We start from the raw sequence: 18,964 nt of genomic DNA on the forward strand, positions 1-18,964 counted from the left end.
TATTATTAAATTTACTTTGCCTAAAACCAATTTTCAATTTTCAGTCGGGCTCGAACCCGAAGCGGCGGCCGCGTTTCGATGGCGGCGAAACGCCTAGGCGCCCGTGTGCTGTGCGATGTCAGTGCCCGTTAAAGATCCCCCGGTGATCGAAATTATTCCGGATCCTTCCACTACGGCACTTCTTTCTTCTTTCACTCCCTCCTTATCCCTTCCCTTAGGGCGCGGTTCAGGTGTCGGCCGATATGTGAGACAGATACTGCGCCATTTCCTTTCCCTAAAAAACCAACCAACCGACCAACCAATTTCAATCGGTGATCACGATAGGTTTTTTTTTCCGTTCGCGAGAGGGTGCCACTCATTTTTGAACTTGCGCGGGAAGTTTGTTATCCTGCAGAACTTTCGTTGCTGCCATTTTCGTGCGATGCGGGGACAGTGCCGGCACGCAGAGGCTGCCATCTGGGTCGGCACAACTGGATATGCCAGCGGGAGCTGCCATGTGAGCTCATGGAGCAGTATAGTTGAAGCTGGGCTAGTTGGCGAACATGCAATGCAGAAGAAACGGTGCTCGTAAACAGAAGCGGGACGAAGACACGCGTGGACGACATATTACTATGGATATCACAGCATATTTACTTTGCAGCTAATGAAAAAAGAAAGCAGACGAGCAGGAGACAGCACCCAGAGTAGCGCGCCATTCCAGCTCACGTAGCACCCACGAATTGCACTTGGCTGTCCACTGCGGATGACTGGCTGCCACATTCGCTACCCACAGTGGTTGTGGTTCGCGGATGCTGACCCGAAATACGTGGATTCAATCCCGACCGCGGCGGTCGCATTTCGATGGAGGCGAAACGATAGAAAGTAACATACTAATTAATGCCAGTGCACGTTAAGAAACCCCAGGTCGTCAAAACTATCCGGAGCCCTGCGCTACAATACCCCTCATAGCCTGAGTAGCTTTGGGACCTTATACTTCATAAAACATACCAAGCGTTCAGTACTATATTTTCTGATCGTATATGCCTCCATCAGCTCGCGAGTAACACTTATCCTCATAAAAATAAAAATGCTAGTTGTAGCTACAAGCGTGGGGAATCACTTTTGTTTACGCACTACTGAGACAAATGTTAGCAGAATCGATGCAGGTCAAGTTTACTGCAAGAAAACGGGAGCTCGTATACAACTACGCAAACGCAGGGTACCTACCACGTCTCTTGTTTAGCTTGGCAAAGAAATGAAGCATGGTTGAGAAAAAAGCAGCAGCGTTTCATGCTAAGTAGAACGATGTGAACTTTTCTGCTGTCACCGCAGCGAAACAGCGAATGTTCTTGAAGAAAACTTATAACGCGCGCCACGACGAAGCGTCTGTGTTGATACTGAGCTCAATGACAGCGCTCGCTTATCCGTTCTTCACTCAGCAAGGGCGCGTGGTGACATTCGGACAGGCAGATTCTCAACATCACCTTCTCCACCATTTTCTGCACGTATCGCAGGCATAAGCAGGCTGTAAGCACGCTCACGCCGAGGTGTGCCCAATGTCCTCCTGCTTACGTCCACTCGGTAGACTAGGGTCGCAAAAAAAACCGAAGCGCGCTGATGATAATTCTCTCTCGTCATCGCGGCCCTTGTTGGTCCTCTAGTTCGGCAAACCGCCGGAGTACTAATTCCTTAGAAAGCATAAAATGCCGCCTAAAAGAATCACGTAGGTAAGTTCGGCCGGCGATGACGATCGTTCAACAGCGCGCACATCAAGTAGGAAAACGGAGGAACGACATTTACAACGAAGCGAGCGCCGGCGTCTGGGTTCCACGGACGGACGGCGCACCGGTTAGCTTTCAGTTGATTGACAGCTGGTGCGACGTCTGCAAAAACCACGGTCCCGCCTCTGCGAGATGCCGTCATGCCGGCAGCGTCGACACGCGGCCAATCACGCGCGGCGGCCAGCGGGAAAGCGGACTGGTTGCAAAGCGAGCACCCACCACGGTATCTCAGTCATTAGAGCGCTCGGCTTTTGATGCGGAGTTCCCGGGTTCGAACCCGACCGCGGCGGCATCGTTTCGATGGAGGCGAAACGCATAGGAGCCCGTGTGCTGTGCGATGTCGGTGCACGTTAAAGATCCCCAGGTGGTCGAAATTATTCCGGACACCTCTTTCTTCCTTTCTTCTCTTAGTGCCCCCTTTATTCCTTTTCTTACGGCGCGCGGTTCAGGTGCCGCCGATATGTGAGACAGATGCTGTGCCATTTCCTTTCCCTCAAAAAAGAATTTTCATTTTTTCCCAAAATAACCGTTTCGTGGATTCGGCCCCAGGTAGGAAAGGGTTGTTACAATACGGATTACTACGGTATATTCGGTGAGAAGCAATCTGTTCGTGGTAAAAATCTCTTGAACTCGCAGCCATTAACGGGCTTCACTGTGCGTGCATGGCAGAGTGTGTAATTTGGAATGGCGAAATGGGATGCGTTGTGAAAAGCAGAGGCAGTGGTATTTGAAAGGGAAAGAGCTGCTGGGTCGAGGAAATTGTGTATTTTTGGCGTGCAATCGTGAAGAAAAGTTAAAAAGCTAACACTAGTTCTTTAGCAGACTTTCCTTGAAAACGTATTGTACAGTAGTTTTCTTTCTGAGATTCATTTGATAAAATGCCATGCCGAAGGCAATCCAAGTTTTTTTTTCTAGCACTGAAACTTTCACTCTATTTTTGTTGCCATCGCGCGGCTGGCTAGTTTTGCGATTGCTTACTGGCACTGACATGAGCGAATAGTCGTAACATGGCGTGTCCTTACTATAAAAATGGTGGGCGTGTCTAATAATAAGTGCATGACTTCCATAATGCATTAATGCTGTTTGTTTTGCGCCGCAGGCAGGAACACAATGAAGTCAGCGCCTGTGCAGTACCGGCCGCGATTACCTCTGAAAAGAATCACGCTCATTGGGGAAATATTCTTTTTGTTACCAGCTGAAGGGAGGTTTTCCCAAGAAGCCGGTTGAAGTCAGCTCTGCTGAGGCTCCGAAGTAGCCCGAGCTTTGCTTGGTGCGCACCTGGATAGGGTATGGAGGGCACCGTGTCTCCGACGATGAGCTCCTCGCTGGACGTGAGGAACACCTCGGAGATGACGCTCACGCACTTGATGCGCAGCCAGTTGCCGGCCATGTGGCGGGGCCGCAGCGTGAACGACATCGCCACGCCCGAGCTCTGCAGCCCCTCCGAGTCGAACAGGGTCTCCAGGTCGCGCACGTCGCTGAAGGGAACCTGGACGCCATTCGCAGAACAGGGGGGTATATGACCAAGTGCTCTTGCAAGGAGGTGCAGCGCAGTTCCAGTACCTGCTCTCTTACTGGAGAGTGCAGCGTCCTGTGCTGCTTTGCTTGACAGCAGGCATCATCGCTCTGTTCTCGAGCTCAATCGTTCCGCAAACGTTTTCTCAGTCGTGTAATCATCTTTTTTATGCCCTCAGCCAATAACCACCAGAAAGCGAGCTTAATTTCCTTGACACTGTTGCCCACCGCAAAGTACTAAAAACAGTAATGCCCGCCTACTTCAAGCCAGTGATAAAATGAATTTACCCGCATCAGAGCTTGAAATCATGAGCAATTCTAAGCTCTCGGGTTGCCATCAGAGAACTACTGCTACGCAAAATTGCGAAATTTTTGGCAGGTGCCAGTACGCCCGAGGCCTGGATAGCCATAGTAATCACCCAGTCGATATTAAAATTTATGAACTTATCTTGCACAGGAAGCGCTCTCATAAACTGCGTTTCAGATTCAACGGCGTGATGCAAATGCAGAGCGGCAATTTGCGGCTTTCTTTCGATTCTTTGCTACAAAGACAAGAAAATATGCTTCCTCACTTATTTCAGGCATTTTTTAACGGGTCAAAAGTTGCGTGCTGTGCTTATAATTGTCTATATATTTTTATCTCAGGATCCCCATAATTAGCACTGGTAGACCACTCGCGATTTGTCATCACAGCCGCCGTGTTCCATATACAGCATTGAGATAGTCGCCTACTCTTGCATTCACAGCCAGTGAGCAGTGCTGTCTTAACGGAATAGAAGATTTATCTACGTAGTGAATACATCCGGATTATATTTTTCAACTTTGCCAATAATCTGTTTGTTGGAGTCTGGAGTGGTGCCTACATTTATCACCGAAGGAGAACTTGTTAACTGTTCTTTGTACAATACTTTTTATCAATGTGCGAGTGCATTATGGGATGTCTGTTCGTGTCTGTGGCATTATAAAAAGAAATTTTCTCGCCGAAAACCCTGTCACGGATTCAGCCTAATATAACGTCGCGTCTATTTTTGTGATAGGTAGCCTTTGTTCTTTAAAGGGACAGTGAGGAGAACTCTATCCACTTTTTTTGTTAGCAAAACCTGATAGTTCGGCATTTCTTGGCTTTGTTGCCGCTTGTCCGGGAGCGAAAGATGCACTTATTTCAAAGAAATTTGGATTCGAAGTTTAAAAAGTTTTTCCCGCCCTCCGATTCAAACTCGGCGCTCTTTTATGACGTCACGGCGTCGTCTTATGACATCACAGGACTGAGTGACGTGAAACATGACGCAAACGCAGATTCCGTGATTTCTAGCGGCTAGCGGTGCGGTCTAGAAGCAGTCGAAATGAAAGCTACCGCCGCCGCACGTTGAAGGAATCAATCGGGGGTCGCTACCGTCGCTTCGTTTACGTTTGCACCGGCGGCGTCTTGCCAGCGCTACAATGGATCCTGTTCCTGAACCCGACAACGAAGTTCTCGCAAAAACTCCGGCCTGCATTTCAGCGACCTCAGTCCCACAGAGCGTGCGATGCTTTTGAGGGAGCACGGTTAGGTTAAGCGCCGGCGGGTCGTTTCCCCCTTCCTCAGTGAGCAGCTGTTGCTAATTAAATATCTTAACCCCAGTGCGGGGAGTCGCGAGGGGCGAGGACAAGGTCGGCACGTCGCGCCCATCGGAGGCTGGCGAGGCTTTGGGGCCAATGGATTGTGATTTCTTGAAAGGCGCTGTTACACGGTGCTGCAGGCGGCGTCGAGGAGGTTTCTCACGGTTGCAAGGGCCAGGTTATTTATTTATTTATTTTTGCCACAAAAAAAAAAAAACGGATGGGTGCTCAAGACCGCTCGCGTTTAAAGTTGGCGGCTTGAAAGTAAAACCGACGCACGACGCTTCAACGGGTTTCGCGCGTTTCCAGAGGTACGGGGCCCGCTGGATGGGGTTCTCTCGCCCACTTGCATGTACCTTCAGATGTTTACTGTGAATGGATTAAATTAGCCGAGAGCTCGAAGAGAACAGCTCAGCGCAACTGCCGAAGCTATTGAATGGAGCCGCAAACAAACGAGTTGGAGGAGAGCGGAGTCAAGGGCTCTGCAGGTTCCAAATCTCTTTTTCCTAACTGCCTTGTATCTTGTCTCCCGTCCCTAATAAGCGATTTCCGTTAAGTAGTTCGAAGTTAACTGGCACAGCCGGGAACGTTCGCCGGGCGAGCGTGCTAAGAAAGTGCTCTTTATACTGCAAACTGCCTTGTACGATCACCGACCATCGTGCCATCATAGTTTTTCATCGACCGTGGCGATCATCTGAACAGCCTTAACAGGCTCCTTCAAAGGTTAACTAGCACTTGAAGCGGCCCTTGGAGTTCCTCTGATGTTCGGCGCTTGTAAATCGAGGTACGTCAAAATCAAAACCACGGGGCACGCAAAGCTCAAAGACGCGAAGCGCCATAACAACCCGAAACTCTGGATGGATGGATGGAAGGTAGGAGCGTCCCCTTTGAAACGGGGTGATGGCAGTTGCCACCATGCTCAACTTTTTTTCCCTTTATTATTGTTTAACTATGTTGTAAGTTATTAAAATTCGCCATTTTCTTTAAATACGTCTTCCTACACTTTTAATCTTATGTCACCTATCTGCTTTTGAGCCACCAATCTTCCAATCGCTTTTTGCTAATTCCCACCGCAGATTTATTTACATTACTATTGTTATCTCTAAACCATAGGGCCCCATGAAGAGTGACTGTGCCAGCATTGACATCGGGATGGATACCATCATGTTTTAGTATCAGGTGTTCTATTGTTCCTACAGGTTTACCACCCACAGCACATGTGTCATCTTCTTCGTTAAATTTCTTTTTATAGCAGCGCGTTCTAAGATATCCTGACCTAGATTCAAAGAGTAGGGCACTGCCTCTTTGGTTATCATAAAACGCTTCCTTCCTGATCTGCCTTTTCCAGAATCGATATAGGTCTACACTATGCTTCTTTTCCACCGAATTTATCCAATTTTTACCTTCTGCGTTTCTAACCTGTCGTTTAATGCTCTGTCTTTCTCCGGCCTCGTATCCGGCATACTTACTGGTTAGTTGCCTTGTTCTTTTCCGCCAATGTGAGTCAACGCTCTTTCTGTATAGGTATTTAAATACCTTAGCTGCCCACCTGTTATCGTCCAGTTTCCTCAGGCGTTCTTCATATAGCATTTTACTCTGAGCTTCCCGTGCTTCGAACGATGTCCAGCCCATACCCCCTGTACTGCCTCGTTTGTGGTTTCCCGTGGGCACCTAGTGCTAATCTTCCAGCAGCTATCTGATTTACTTCTAATCTCGGCTGAATTTCTGCCCTTAAGCACAGAACCGCATTCCCAAAAGTAAGCCCCGGCACCATTATTCCTTTCCAAATAGCTCTCAGTACTTCATACCTGCTGTACCCCGACAATGCCCTATGTTTCATTAACCCGGCATCTCTTCGCCATTTTGCTATGAGAGCCTGCTCGTGCTTTTCCGTGTACATCTGCCCTTCATTTACCCATACCCCGAGATATTTGCATTCGGCCACTCGGGGTATTTCATGGCCTTGTATTGTAAGCTCTTGATGAGTTGTGTCATTGAAAATCATCACACCGAACTTAGCTGCGCAAAACTGAAACCTAGACTGTCTCCTTCATCTCCACCACAGCAATTAACCAGAGTTTTCAAATCTTCCTGGCTATATGCTAACAGTACAATATCGTCCGCATACATTAAACCCAGTAGTCGTTGCTCAACAACCTTTCCGCCTAATCTCTACGACAGATTATAACCTAGGTTGCTTTCTTGTAGCCTTTTTTTTCATACTTATCATATAAAGCATGAACAGCATCGGTTTTCTTTGATTTCAACATTCAGGCTGTCTTTTGTCTGTCTTCCTTGTGTGATAAAAGTGCACTATCGACTACAAAACAAATCTTACTTCAATATTGAACCTCGCAGCCTTCCTTTGTCAGCCCCAGAGATTCGTGGCTTCCCTGGAGTAAGGAAAATTCTTCCAAGGTGGCGTCTTTTGTCCTATGACGTCATCATGCTAGTACTTGCGAGATTGGGCTGTGGCGGTGATACCTGTATTTTGGTTCTTGCTATTTTCTACCTTACAATTAAGAGCTTTGTTCTCAGTAAGAGTTGCGTTTTTGTGATCAGGAGCTGGTATTCTATCGATACAAGCCAACTTCAGTTTCTCCTCAGTGTCCCTTTAAGGCACCTTGAATGTTTTGCCTGTTACCAGGAAGCGCAATTTACTTTCTTTTTCTTTCATGAGCACGTATTCCTCAGAAACGTACAGTTTGCTGCAGGCAAATCTGCTGTTGCGAACTTCCAACCTGCATAGAGTCGGAGGCTCATTGAGGCATTGTCTGCCTTGTGCATTTCTTCCGGATAAAAGGTTTCGTCTATAGTCCGCTGAACCACTCGTAAAATGAATCCTTGTAGATCGGCTGATGTTCGGCCGCCGAGGTGGCGCAGTGGTTATGGCGCTCGGCTGCCGACACGAAAGACGCGGATTCCATTCTGGTAGCTGCGGTCGCATTTCGATGGAGGCGAAATTCTAGAGGCCCGTGTACAGTGCGATGTCACTGCACGTTAAAGAACCCCAGGAGGTCGGGATTTCCGGAGCCGTTCACTATACGGCGCCTGTCATAGCATGAGTCGCTTTGGGACGTTAAACCCCCATATACCATGAATCAGTGGATGTTGAAGTAGAACAGACTAAACTGTTCAAGATGTCGGCTCGTATAATACTTAAAATACTGGGTATTTCTGCGAACACTTTCAAACGTTCTAAAAAAAAAAAGAGTGAGAAATAGAATGAAAACCATTTCGGAAACACACTGCCAGCCATGAAGAAATCCCGTTACTCCAAAAATCGTGCTATGTTCATAATCAGCTAAAATTCATTGATTCTCTTTTATTTGGAGTCTACCGGTTGTACGAACGAAGACTCAAAGCCACGAAAAAGACGACTGCCGAACTCTGCCGTTAGCTAAGCTCAGCAGTGCGGGGAAATCAGGCGCTTTTTTTAGCACAAAAGCGAAACTGAGCGCATGAGGTGCAAGCATAACGTCCGCTGATGATGTTTTGCGATGACACGTCCAAAATTTGAGCTGCCTGTTAAAAAAAAAAGAAAGCGTTCTGAACAGCCTACTGGAAGAAGATAGGAGGAAGATTTGGCGTCTCTTTGGTGTTTTCTTCCCCGCGAAAGCTCTCCGGTTTGTGCGCCCAAATCTCTGGTGGCCAGCAGCAGACTGGCACTTGCATCACTAGGAACCAGAGGAAGTTCACTACGTGCGCAGGGGTGGTGGTTTACTCCATTCAAATGTGCTGCGGCAAAATATCTATCGGGCAAACTGGGGCGTGCCTAAATGAACGTTTAACAACTTTAGGCTCGGGCGCGGGAAGCATTTAGCCTCGCATGTCAAGGACTGCCACTGATCGCCTTGGTTTAATAATAATAATAACAATAATAATTGGTTTTTGGAGGAAAGGAAATGGCGCAGTATCTGTCTCATATATAGGCGGGCACCTGAACCGCGCCGTAAGGGAAGGGATAAAGGAGGGAGTGAAAGAAGAAATGAAGAAAGAGGTGCCGTAGTGGAGGGCTTCGGAATAATTTTGACCGCCTGGGGATTATTCTGGAGCCCTCCACTACGGCACCTCTTTCTTCCTTTCTTCTTTCAGTTGGTTAGTATTATCGCTCGGGGAAGTAATGACGTGATCGCGAGCTGCTGGAAGCGTTTGTAATCAGGAAAAATAGCTGTAATGACCGAAAAGAAGTTTCAGTTTTTATATTCGTAAAGTTTTCCTCCACCTTGTTCGAAATGTGCACTTGCGCAGAAAGTAGATATAAATGGGGCTCAATTCCTCGGTATAAATCAGTTGTAAGTTCCAGTGGTGTTGTGTGTGTGCCTCCTTGTTCTTGTCCTGCGTCTGTTTCGCTAGTTTCACCATTGCGCATGCCTACCTTCTTTGCAGAAATTCAGCAGCGAGGCAGAAAGAACGCACAAAGCATATTACAGTAGCTGAGGCAGTTCTAACTGGCACTGCAACAGGTGCGATATCCACCGAGCTTCCTTCCCTCATCCGCCTAGTTTCGGTCTTGTGCGCACAAAAACGACGCATTTCCGCGCAATTCATAGCTTTGGAGAATCACTTTTCTTCGCTTAAAGAAACGAAATGGTATGGTCTTGTCCGTGGCTTCAAACTCTCCGTTGGCTGGTTTATGGTTCATGGGGGTTTAACGTCCCAAAGCGACACAGGCTATGAGAGACGCCGTAGTGAAGGGCTCCGGAAATTTCGACCACCTGGGGTTCTTTAACGTGCACTGCCATCGCACAGCACACGGGCCTCTAGAATTTCGCCTCCATCGAAATTCGACCGCCGCGGCCGGGTCTCCGTTGGCAGTAAACCCAAGACAGTGTTCATTTAAAATTTACTTAGTAAAGTTCTGTAATTAGTTATCTATTCATGATTAAATCGGTTGTAATTGAAGTCTGCCGAGGCTGACAGTCCGTTCCTGAAAAGATTTTCTTTCTTTTCCGAGCCTGCTATCTACAGAAACTTTTGCAAGTGTTTGTTGAATCACCCGATATGAAGATTCAATATTCGTTGCTTGTTTTTTTTTTTGCTTTTTGTGAGAAGCTAATGTGACGTCACACCCGGCGTTTACTCCTGCTCACAAACTGAAGGCAAGTGATGGCGGCAATCCCATTTTACTTCAGCCAATCACAATTAAAAAGAATAAAAAAAATATGATACACCGACCCTGTACGGGAATTGCTTTGAACTGTACTCGTCCGTGCCCTGCTCAAAACAGACAATGACTGGCAGCCTGCATGACTGCGCATGCGCGCGACACACACCTCTTGATCGTTGACCAGCCAGACGAGCTTGGCAGCGGGAAGCGAATAGGGGGCCCTGCAGGAGACATCGACGCGCTCTCCGACGCCGTACTTGGCTCGGGTGCCCCTGATCGAGGGCGGCTGCTCGGGGATCACTGTCGGCAGAGAAAAGGCACAAACCATTAGCTGCCCAGAGCGAACCCGACTTCCAAAGGAAAAAAAAAATAGCTGGGATTTAAACTTTGGTTATCAGCTTCCTTTGCATTGCTACGTTCACGAATGCCACACACACTGCCGAACAGATTGTCTGTAAAGCGTCGATGAAATGCCCGTTGGGGCAGTTCCCACTTGCCACGGTGGGCAGATTGTGATGACGTCAGTAGGTCACATAACCTGCCACGTGACACTACGTTACACGTGTCACGTGACTGCACTGACGCTGCCCTCTTAAAAACCTAGCGTAGTGAAGCTTTCGCTTCAAAAAGAAGCTCTATTTTCTTGTGGTCTGTAAGTTAGCGGATAACTCATGGATGTGTCAGCGACGATTTCAGGTGTAAACTGCAGCTCAGTTATCTTTCGTCCTCAAGTAAAATTTCGCCTCTATATAGTACTTAGGTTTTCACCGTTGGTCCCGCTTCTTTTCTTGCTGATCATGTCATAATGGCATGAATCGAATTCGTGTAGTTGGTGGCCAAGTTATTTTGCTTTGCATTGATATGATTAGCAGCTATGCATAGACAATATAATACGTGCATTAAGCGGTACTTTGTAGACAAGTATTTTTTGCCACTACCCTTTTTCCTCGTGGGACGACCGGGAGACCAAATAAACCGCAGTATGTATTTTGCACACATGTGTGCAAGTGCGTGATGGGAGGGCGGTTTAGGAAGACGAGCGATCTCGTCTGAGCCTCCGTTTTCATGCGACTTCCCTGCTCTCGAACTGTGCTTACTTTATCACAACGGCGAATGCACGGAGGCAGGCAAAATCGGAAAAATAGTTTGCGTTTGCGATAAGGGTCACCAAGACATTGAAACAACGGCAGAAAAAGAAAGAAGCGCACAAGTCAACAGATGACACCACGCTCAAACTCAATTTCCACACGCTACATTAAGCTCTGCATTCGCGATTAGGCAAAGCGCTGCCCGAGAAGAAAAATCAGTGGAGCGTCCTGCCTCGGAGCGAACGAAAAGAGGAGACAGGCAAAGTGGAATTTCCCCATTTTCTTCTTTTCCCCGCGTCTTTCGCTTGATTCACAACTTTGTCATAGGTTTTCTGACGTTCAGATGCAAATTCGGCGATCTGCAGGATGTAGTACCAGCACGGAATTTCACTGCATGAATAAAGCGTATAGCACATGTGTATGCGCGACCGAGCGCCAGGGAAAAAATCGGGAGTTATTACGAGGGAAAGAGACGATGGTGGTGGTCCTGAACTTCTTTGGTTCGTAAAGGGAAAAATATAGAGCTCAGTCGCCGCGTTGGGTGAGGGCGCACTGTCGGCGCCTGCACCGCTTCCGTGCCGCAGCAGTGCTTCCGGCCTCCGCGCTGAAGTGAACTCTAGGTTCTTTTTTTATCACTGCTTTGCGAAAGTACAAACGTCATTCAATCACCCCGTTTTTTTTTTGCGTGCGGTGTTCCTTTTTTTTCAGTGATCAAAAGCAAACATGGAGAAAGAAAGTGCATTTCATGAAGCACGGGAATACATGGAACGAAAACTAGAAGAAAGTAGAGCGCATGTCAAAGTGATGCTCCGAGCAATCTCCGGCAGCAAAAATTTGCGTACGCACGCGCGAACCGAAGCGGGCTATTGAATGCACTTGCGGGATATTTTTCGTCCCTTACTTTAAACCGCACGCTGGCCTGTGCTCCTATTCTTAGTGCCTTACTATCTGTGGCCCTCAACGGTAATGATTCGTATAGCGAAAAAAAGCAGATTGGTGGAGAGCTCAGAGAAAAACGGACACATTCTAATGGTCCTCGCTGCTGACCACAACCATTCTTTCTGCCACTCTGCGGACAGAGAACTCCGCCAGAAGATGAATTAGACGCCGGGAGGAAATGTGGTGCAGCCAGATAGGCTCTGTGCCAAGTCATCTTCGGGAGAACTTCCCGGCCGTAACGATTGCCTCGCGATAGGACGCTAGCCGCTCGCATCTAGCGAATGCACGTAATTAAGAAATGCACCAAATTCAATACGAGACACCAGAGCTACTCCGAAGGAAATTTTGAGCGGCACTGCTCTGCTTGAACACGGAAGAGTGTCGGCACTGGTTTAAAGCTCTCGAAGCAGACTTTGCGTCGTCGATGTGAACGCGTCGCGTGCGTGTTGCCGACTGCAGCAGCGAGACAAAGCGTAGACGGATTGTGTCGATTGCGCTTATTTTGTATGTATTTGTCGGGGCTTAAGAATTACTCTTTGTGTCCCATGTTGGTATGGATGAAGTGATGCCAGCCCAACGTGTTTTTAAACAATACCCTTCTCTCACCCCACAAAACGAAGTGAAACAAAGGCTGACAACTTGCTGTCCAAGCGATACTCTTTCCACTAAAGGTTCGGGGAATTTTCGGTTGTGTTCGTCTTTTCTTCTTCGCGCTGTTAAAGTGTGGAGGATGCATAAAAGCTCCGTCTTAAGTGGAGGTTGTGGCTTTCTCCTTGCAATGCTGGTCTCTATGGATGCAGACCAACACTCAGAGTTCCTTTAATGCATGAAAAGCTTTTCATGCTGCTCACGTCTCGTATCGCGCCAGAGCCGTCGCCGAACCTCTGGCGAAAAATCTCCAAAACGGTTTCTGTCCGTCGTTCACAATGACTTCCTAGATATCCATGGTGCATAGAATCTTTTACGCTGGCAACCTTGGAACCCTTTTGCGATGTGACAGAGAAACCTGCCTCGAGTAAACAGAGCTGTTAATGTTGAAGAGCGAGTAAAGGCTGCTCTCACAAATAAACGTGCGCATCGGGCTTTTTGTCCTTGTATTGCCGCCTCGTTTTTATGGCGCCACTGTTCTTGTTTCATGTTTGATTGGTCATGCTTTCTTACACTTTCGAGAGCAGTATAACTGTTAAGAAACGAGAACAAACGCATCCATTGCTTCTACGAACAAGCAATAAAACTATTAATATTACCCCCAATGTCTCTCGTTCTCTCGCTGAGAGGTTCATAACATTGGTGATGCTCGCAGGGATCGCTCTTCGTTTCACGCATTTTCTTTGCCTCGAAATGCCTCTCGTTTTTTGTAACTTTTTCTTCTCTTCACTAGCAAAGTATTTTAATACTGTACGCTTTACGTTCCGTTTCTGCTGTAATGTTCTTCCTTTACCTCACCCTGTGCTGCTTGTTTCTCACTTCGCAACGCGCGAGAATAATTCCTAGCCCATCTATTCGCATGAATTACATGCGTTGTTTGCTGAATCTGAGAGAGCAAAGAAAAACTACTGCATTGCAGGGCATGCACACAGATGGAGTATGGGGGCTGGGAAAGGAGAGAAGTCAGAGGGGGGGGGGGGGGGTTGGAGATATTTGAAGAGCACACAGTCTTCAAAGTAGCGCCCTTGCGGGCAGCTGATATGTGAGGGGACGGCAAAGAGAGGGCATGTTATAAAGCTGTCACTACCTGGTGGAGGTGAAATGAAAAGGTTGAGAGCATTTCATTTTTTTACGCTAATTTTTAACAAGTGCAGGGTAAGTGAATCATTTGACGCGTCGGTCAGGCGGTTCACGCCCCGAACCGGGACTCGTGCCTGACTCTCATCCCGCATCACTTTTCGACGAAGCGTGTGGCGACGCCCACCCGGCAAGCACTACAACAATGAAAAATGCGTGTCAACTCGGAAGGGCATTTCTCTTTACGACGCATCGGGCTGGAAGTGTAAGCAGCGGGGTAAACAGTATGAGAGAGCTCATTTCACGCTTGGCTGGTTCGGCAAGCACAAAGGCAGGGAGGACGCTGATTTTGACAATTCTTTCTATTTGTTCAAGCACACGTGTTGTGACCCTCATTAAGTATTCCAAAACAAACATGCACTTCTAAGACACGAATTGTCCTTTTTGTAATGCGCATTGAAAAGCCGACAAAATTGTGTTGTACTCCTCCATCCCAGCGAACGGCGAACAACAAAAGATTTTATCTCAAGAAAAATCAAGGCACCTGTTCTTACGTTGAAGCGCAGTCTCTATGTTCAAGTCCCCGGCAAAATTGTAGCACTCAATTCTGGTAATTTGTTTTCGGCTCGTTGAAGAAACGGGTGGACATTCAGAACGAAGCCCAGCGAACATTCGAAGGGTCGTATTAGCGAGTCCGACTGCTTCACGTACCAGTGTGCTGGGTGCATGCCGTCAGGCCAAAGCGCAGCGAGAAATGAGCACTAAAACTGGGGAGACATAGAGGCTACGTCAGCATCAGAGTTAATTTGTTTCATGCGCTCAACTACGACTACTCCACCGAAAAGCAAAGACGTCTGCCACTCGCAAAGAAATGGTAAAAATTTTCCTTGCGAGCTGTTAAAAGCATATGCTGAGAAAGTGGTAACACTCGCCAGCACATAGCGTTGCCGAGAATGTTCACAGGCAGAAAGCTGTGGCTATAATTACAGCCATCTAACTACAACTAAAATGTATTATTTTAAAATTTGTCCTCATTTTCTTTAGGTAGTCAAAATGTTTGCAGGAATTGTCCAGATACCGACTTGAGACTTGTGTAAGTTTATCAAAAGCCGTTGTGAAAATGCGATCCAGACAATATGCCCCAAAAAGATGCTGAACTGGGTACCGAAAAATCCACCGAAGAGAAATTTCAGAGCCGCACTGCATATTTGCGATGATACTGTTACTGTGCCACCTCGTGCAAGTAACCTGGCCAAGGTCGCATGCGACGAACGACAACAGGGTCAACGTGTTTTCCCGCCGATTATGTCTCTGTTGCTAAGCCTGGGCGCAACCGGGTGGCCTTTCTCTATGACGGTCGCACAGAGATGCTGGTAATCAATTTTAGCAACGAATATAGGCGTCTGTTTCAGGGCACAGCCAAAGGTCAAGCGGACCGTGTTCAAGAGGTGGCCGAGTCCTTTATCTGCCAAGAAACCACGCCTGACGGAGTTAGCCAACAGGCAGTAAATGACGTTCACCTAGACACAGCCCTCCCACGAGCACAAAAGTGGCAACTACAAAAACGGGCGCTCGAGTTTAAAGACTGTTTTACCTCGGCATCTAGGTACGTCAGACGCCAATCACTGAACGCCGGACAATCGTACGTGATGGCGCAGTTCCAGTGCATCAGCAGCCTTATCGCGTCTCTGCCAGATAGCGAGAGGCTATCCACCCAGAAGTAAAAGGGATGTTCAACGATGGCATAATTCAACCATCAAAAAGTCCGCCGTTGTCACCAGTGCTTCTCGCGTAAGACAAGGATGGAACGCTGCGCTTCTGTGTCGACTACAGGAAGCTTAACAGCGTAACAAAAAAAAAAGCATGTGTAAACTCTGCCGCGTATAGCTGGCTCTGTGGTCAGACTTCGCCAAGTTCAGTACTTTCTTCGGTCGACCTACAAATCGGATCTTGGCGGAGAGAAGTTGACGAGAGGGACCGAGAAAAAACTGCCTTTGTAACTCAGGATGGTGTGTATGAATTTCGTGTGCTCCCCTTCTGGCTCTGTTATCCGCCGGCAGTGTTCCAGAGATTGATGGATACCGTGCTCACCGGCCTCAAATGGCAAACGTATTTCGTATATATCGATGATGAAATTATTTTTTCAGCAACATTTTCGGAAGACCTGCAGGGAATCTGAGTACTACTGAGAAGCCGTTCGGTCAGCTAATCTTCCCCTCAAACCGTAAAAATGCCATTTTGGTTTTACTGAACTGAAGTTCCCGTGAAACGGTTTCAGCTTCTTTAGGAATTTTTCTCACGCTCTTGCAACAGCAAACCATTAGCTGAAACTGTTTCGCGGGGATTTGCGGGATCAGTGGGGGGGGGGGGGGGGGGGGGGGGGGGGGGGGGGGGGGGGGGGGGGGGGGGGGGGGGCGGTGGGGGGGGGGGGGGGGGCAGTCAGCGAGATGCCGAAAGAGCAATTGTGTTGCCGTACGTACTGCATACACTGTCGTTTAATTTGAAAAATGTGGCCAGAAGGCATGACACAAGAGTGGCGTCCTCACCCACTAATAAGTTATCAAGAATCGGTTACATTGTTAAAAATAAATCTGCCAATGTATTTCAGAAAGTACACGTACCGAGTGAAACGTGCAAATTTGTACGTGCCTTGCTAAATTAATACGGTGTATCTAATACCGTTATCTTGCGGTCGAGTTTAGGTGGGTCGAACTGGCAGGTGTATTAAAACAAGATTACGGGAGCACGAAAGGTTTTTATATATTGATGGGGGTCCTAACTTGGCTGCGAGTTGTAAGTGATGTGAAGATTGGCACCCGTTCCTTTCGGCAGTGCTCATTCTGGCGGTTCATTCATTGCAGATTAACCTGGAAATCATCGAGGCTAGGCACATCTTACGACTAGGCGATGAATGTGTGAGTGTGCCGCACATCGAGTTAACATGCATTGAGTTTGGCTATCTAGATCAGGGAAGTGTTCGGGGCAATTTATGACTGATGTTATGCAGCACGGATTTCGGTGATTGTGTGGTTGGTGGGGATGCTTGACTTGTCTATCTAATCCCTGTTCGTTTCAATAAACTACATTTGCGAGTCCGCGCTTGTTTTATCCTCTTTCACGTCCCCGACTATCGCGCTCGTGGATTAACCTTGACGCCATACCAACTTTCCCGTATTTACAGTCTTGTGCAATGATTAACTGAAATAAATTCAGTGCAATCGCTCCTGTCCACCGGGGCACTGCACATAAGCTCGCTGATGTAGAGAGAACCATCCGCAAAACTACCTGCACAAAAACGAGCCTTCGGGGAGCTTGGGAAGAGCAGCCAGGGCCTCCCCACTGGTGGCTCTGTCTGTGTCGCCGGGGCGCATCGCTTAACACATGCGCCACTGTGCACGGAACTGCAGGGGTCTCCCAGCGATCTGTGACTCTACAGAGGAGAGAGCGTTCTTGCGCGGGAGGGATCTCCAATGCTATCGCATTGCATGCTTAAGGATATGTTAAATGTCGTGAGAGTTTTTCTGCCTTTTTTCTTCCCTTAGTCCCTGTGTTCTGTACCGTTTCTTGATGTGACTCCGCGTCGAGCATACGAAGCGGGCGTTCGCAGTCTGGCAGCATCTGGTGGTTAGTGCGCCCGCGCCTGTGTGTGTCTTCTCCTTGTTGGATTCTTTCGAGAAAATTCTTGTTCTTGCACCAGCCGGCCCATACAGCCACACTTCCCAAAGCACATCTTTCCTAGATGTGTTCTAGCATTGGCGAGCTGGACATTGAACTGGTGTGGATTTATAACTTTGGCCACCTGAATTATTTACTCGTAAACATTGTGATAAATCCCATTGTGATGTTCTCGTGTTTGGGGCGTCACGCCCAGAAATGGGAGCCACCCTCGGTCTTTGCAAGAAATCTTCCCTCCGCGACTCTAATGAACTCCCTCAAGCAAGCGGCGATATTCACTAAAATATGCGTTATGTACCTTTATAGCTGGACAGAAAGTTGGGAACGAATTCCTCGTCTGACATCATCACTTTTCAGTGTTTTTGTTTTCAGGTCTCTTGGTTTATTTAAGTTGATTGCTGTGCGCCTGACGACTTTACCATCGTAGAAAAATAAAGATCGAATGGCAATTTGCCGGTCTCCTAACACAAGTAGCGCCACTGTCACAGTTTTGGAATGGGGGCAGGAGAATTGTTCGTTCAGTTTATGCCTGGAGCGTGAGCGTTTTTTTTTTTATCGCCACGGCACTTTCCACAATCATGATGGATTGCATAAGATTCGTGGAGCGGTGCGCACCAGGCGCCTGACGGAGGCGGAGGAAAGCGCAGATTAGAGTTCTCGGTACCCTGGCAGCGAATTTTCTGGAGCCTTGAAACTCTGGATGGTGATGCGGCGAAACAGCGATATTGCCAAAGAAAGTTCTATGAGGACGTGAAATGCTCGCTTAGACCGTCGCCATGCCTTAACGACTCAATCCTGGGGATATCGTAGAGGAAGGAAGGAGGAAAGAAAAAGAAACGCCGTTCCAATTGCATCTCGTTAAGACACCTTCAAGTTTGGTAAAGAACACTCATATCCATATCCCATGATGGAGCGGTTTAGATATTTGCAAATTGATAGACAAATTTTTACCTTGTGTATTTATGTGCTATCGCGATCAAAAGTTTACAGGACGCGAGTGTGCGGGAAAATTTTTTTTCGGCGCAGTTATGTAATCCGTTAACTGTGTCAAGGTATGAGGGGAGGTGCATGCTGTATCCGCTGGCTACAATACCGCGTGACCGGGTCACGAGGCAGAGCTGCAATAAACTCTATTCTGAGTATACGCGCCCTCTAATATTTTAATCGGCGTAGTATGTAGTATGCAGAAATGAGTACATCCTCTATTTAAACCGTACGAAATGGGGACTAGCAAAAAAATTTCATGGTTTGTTCTTTCGACTGTTTTCAGATCAACAAATAAATTATGCTGTTGCACAATACTGCGCTGTTCAGATGTGTAGCCTGCTTTGAAACGCTGTAAGAGCGGCTTTTATAAACGCCTTAGTTACATCATCATTTAGTAGTGTCCGCATAAAAAGTATAGAGATGTGGCCTGCATTCTCACTACCCTGCCAACTCCACCTGTCATGGCCAGTTGAAAGTATATGACACTGACTAACATTTATGTGTCCTGTTTTCGCGGTAAAACACAGAAAATTCTCCATTTTAATCTTTACGAAACAACAATCTGC

General features: G+C 47.5%; 1 protein-coding gene across 1 annotated transcript in view; it reads right to left on the reverse strand.

The window, feature by feature from the left end:
* Nucleotides 1-18,964, reverse strand: part of LOC144136182 (uncharacterized) — a 173,890-nt gene that overhangs the window by 12,157 nt on the left and 142,769 nt on the right. Inside the window, exons 4-5 of the mRNA XM_077668251.1 lie at nt 10,151-10,284; nt 3,039-3,249 (exon numbers count right to left, since the gene is read on the reverse strand). Of these exons, the coding sequence (XP_077524377.1) occupies nt 3,039-3,249; nt 10,151-10,284 (345 nt within the window). The remainder of the gene's footprint in view (nt 1-3,038; nt 3,250-10,150; nt 10,285-18,964) is intronic.

This window comes from Amblyomma americanum, chromosome 6 (genome assembly GCF_052857255.1).
Source record: "Amblyomma americanum isolate KBUSLIRL-KWMA chromosome 6, ASM5285725v1, whole genome shotgun sequence".
Classification (NCBI taxonomy): Eukaryota; Metazoa; Arthropoda; class Arachnida; order Ixodida; family Ixodidae; genus Amblyomma; species Amblyomma americanum.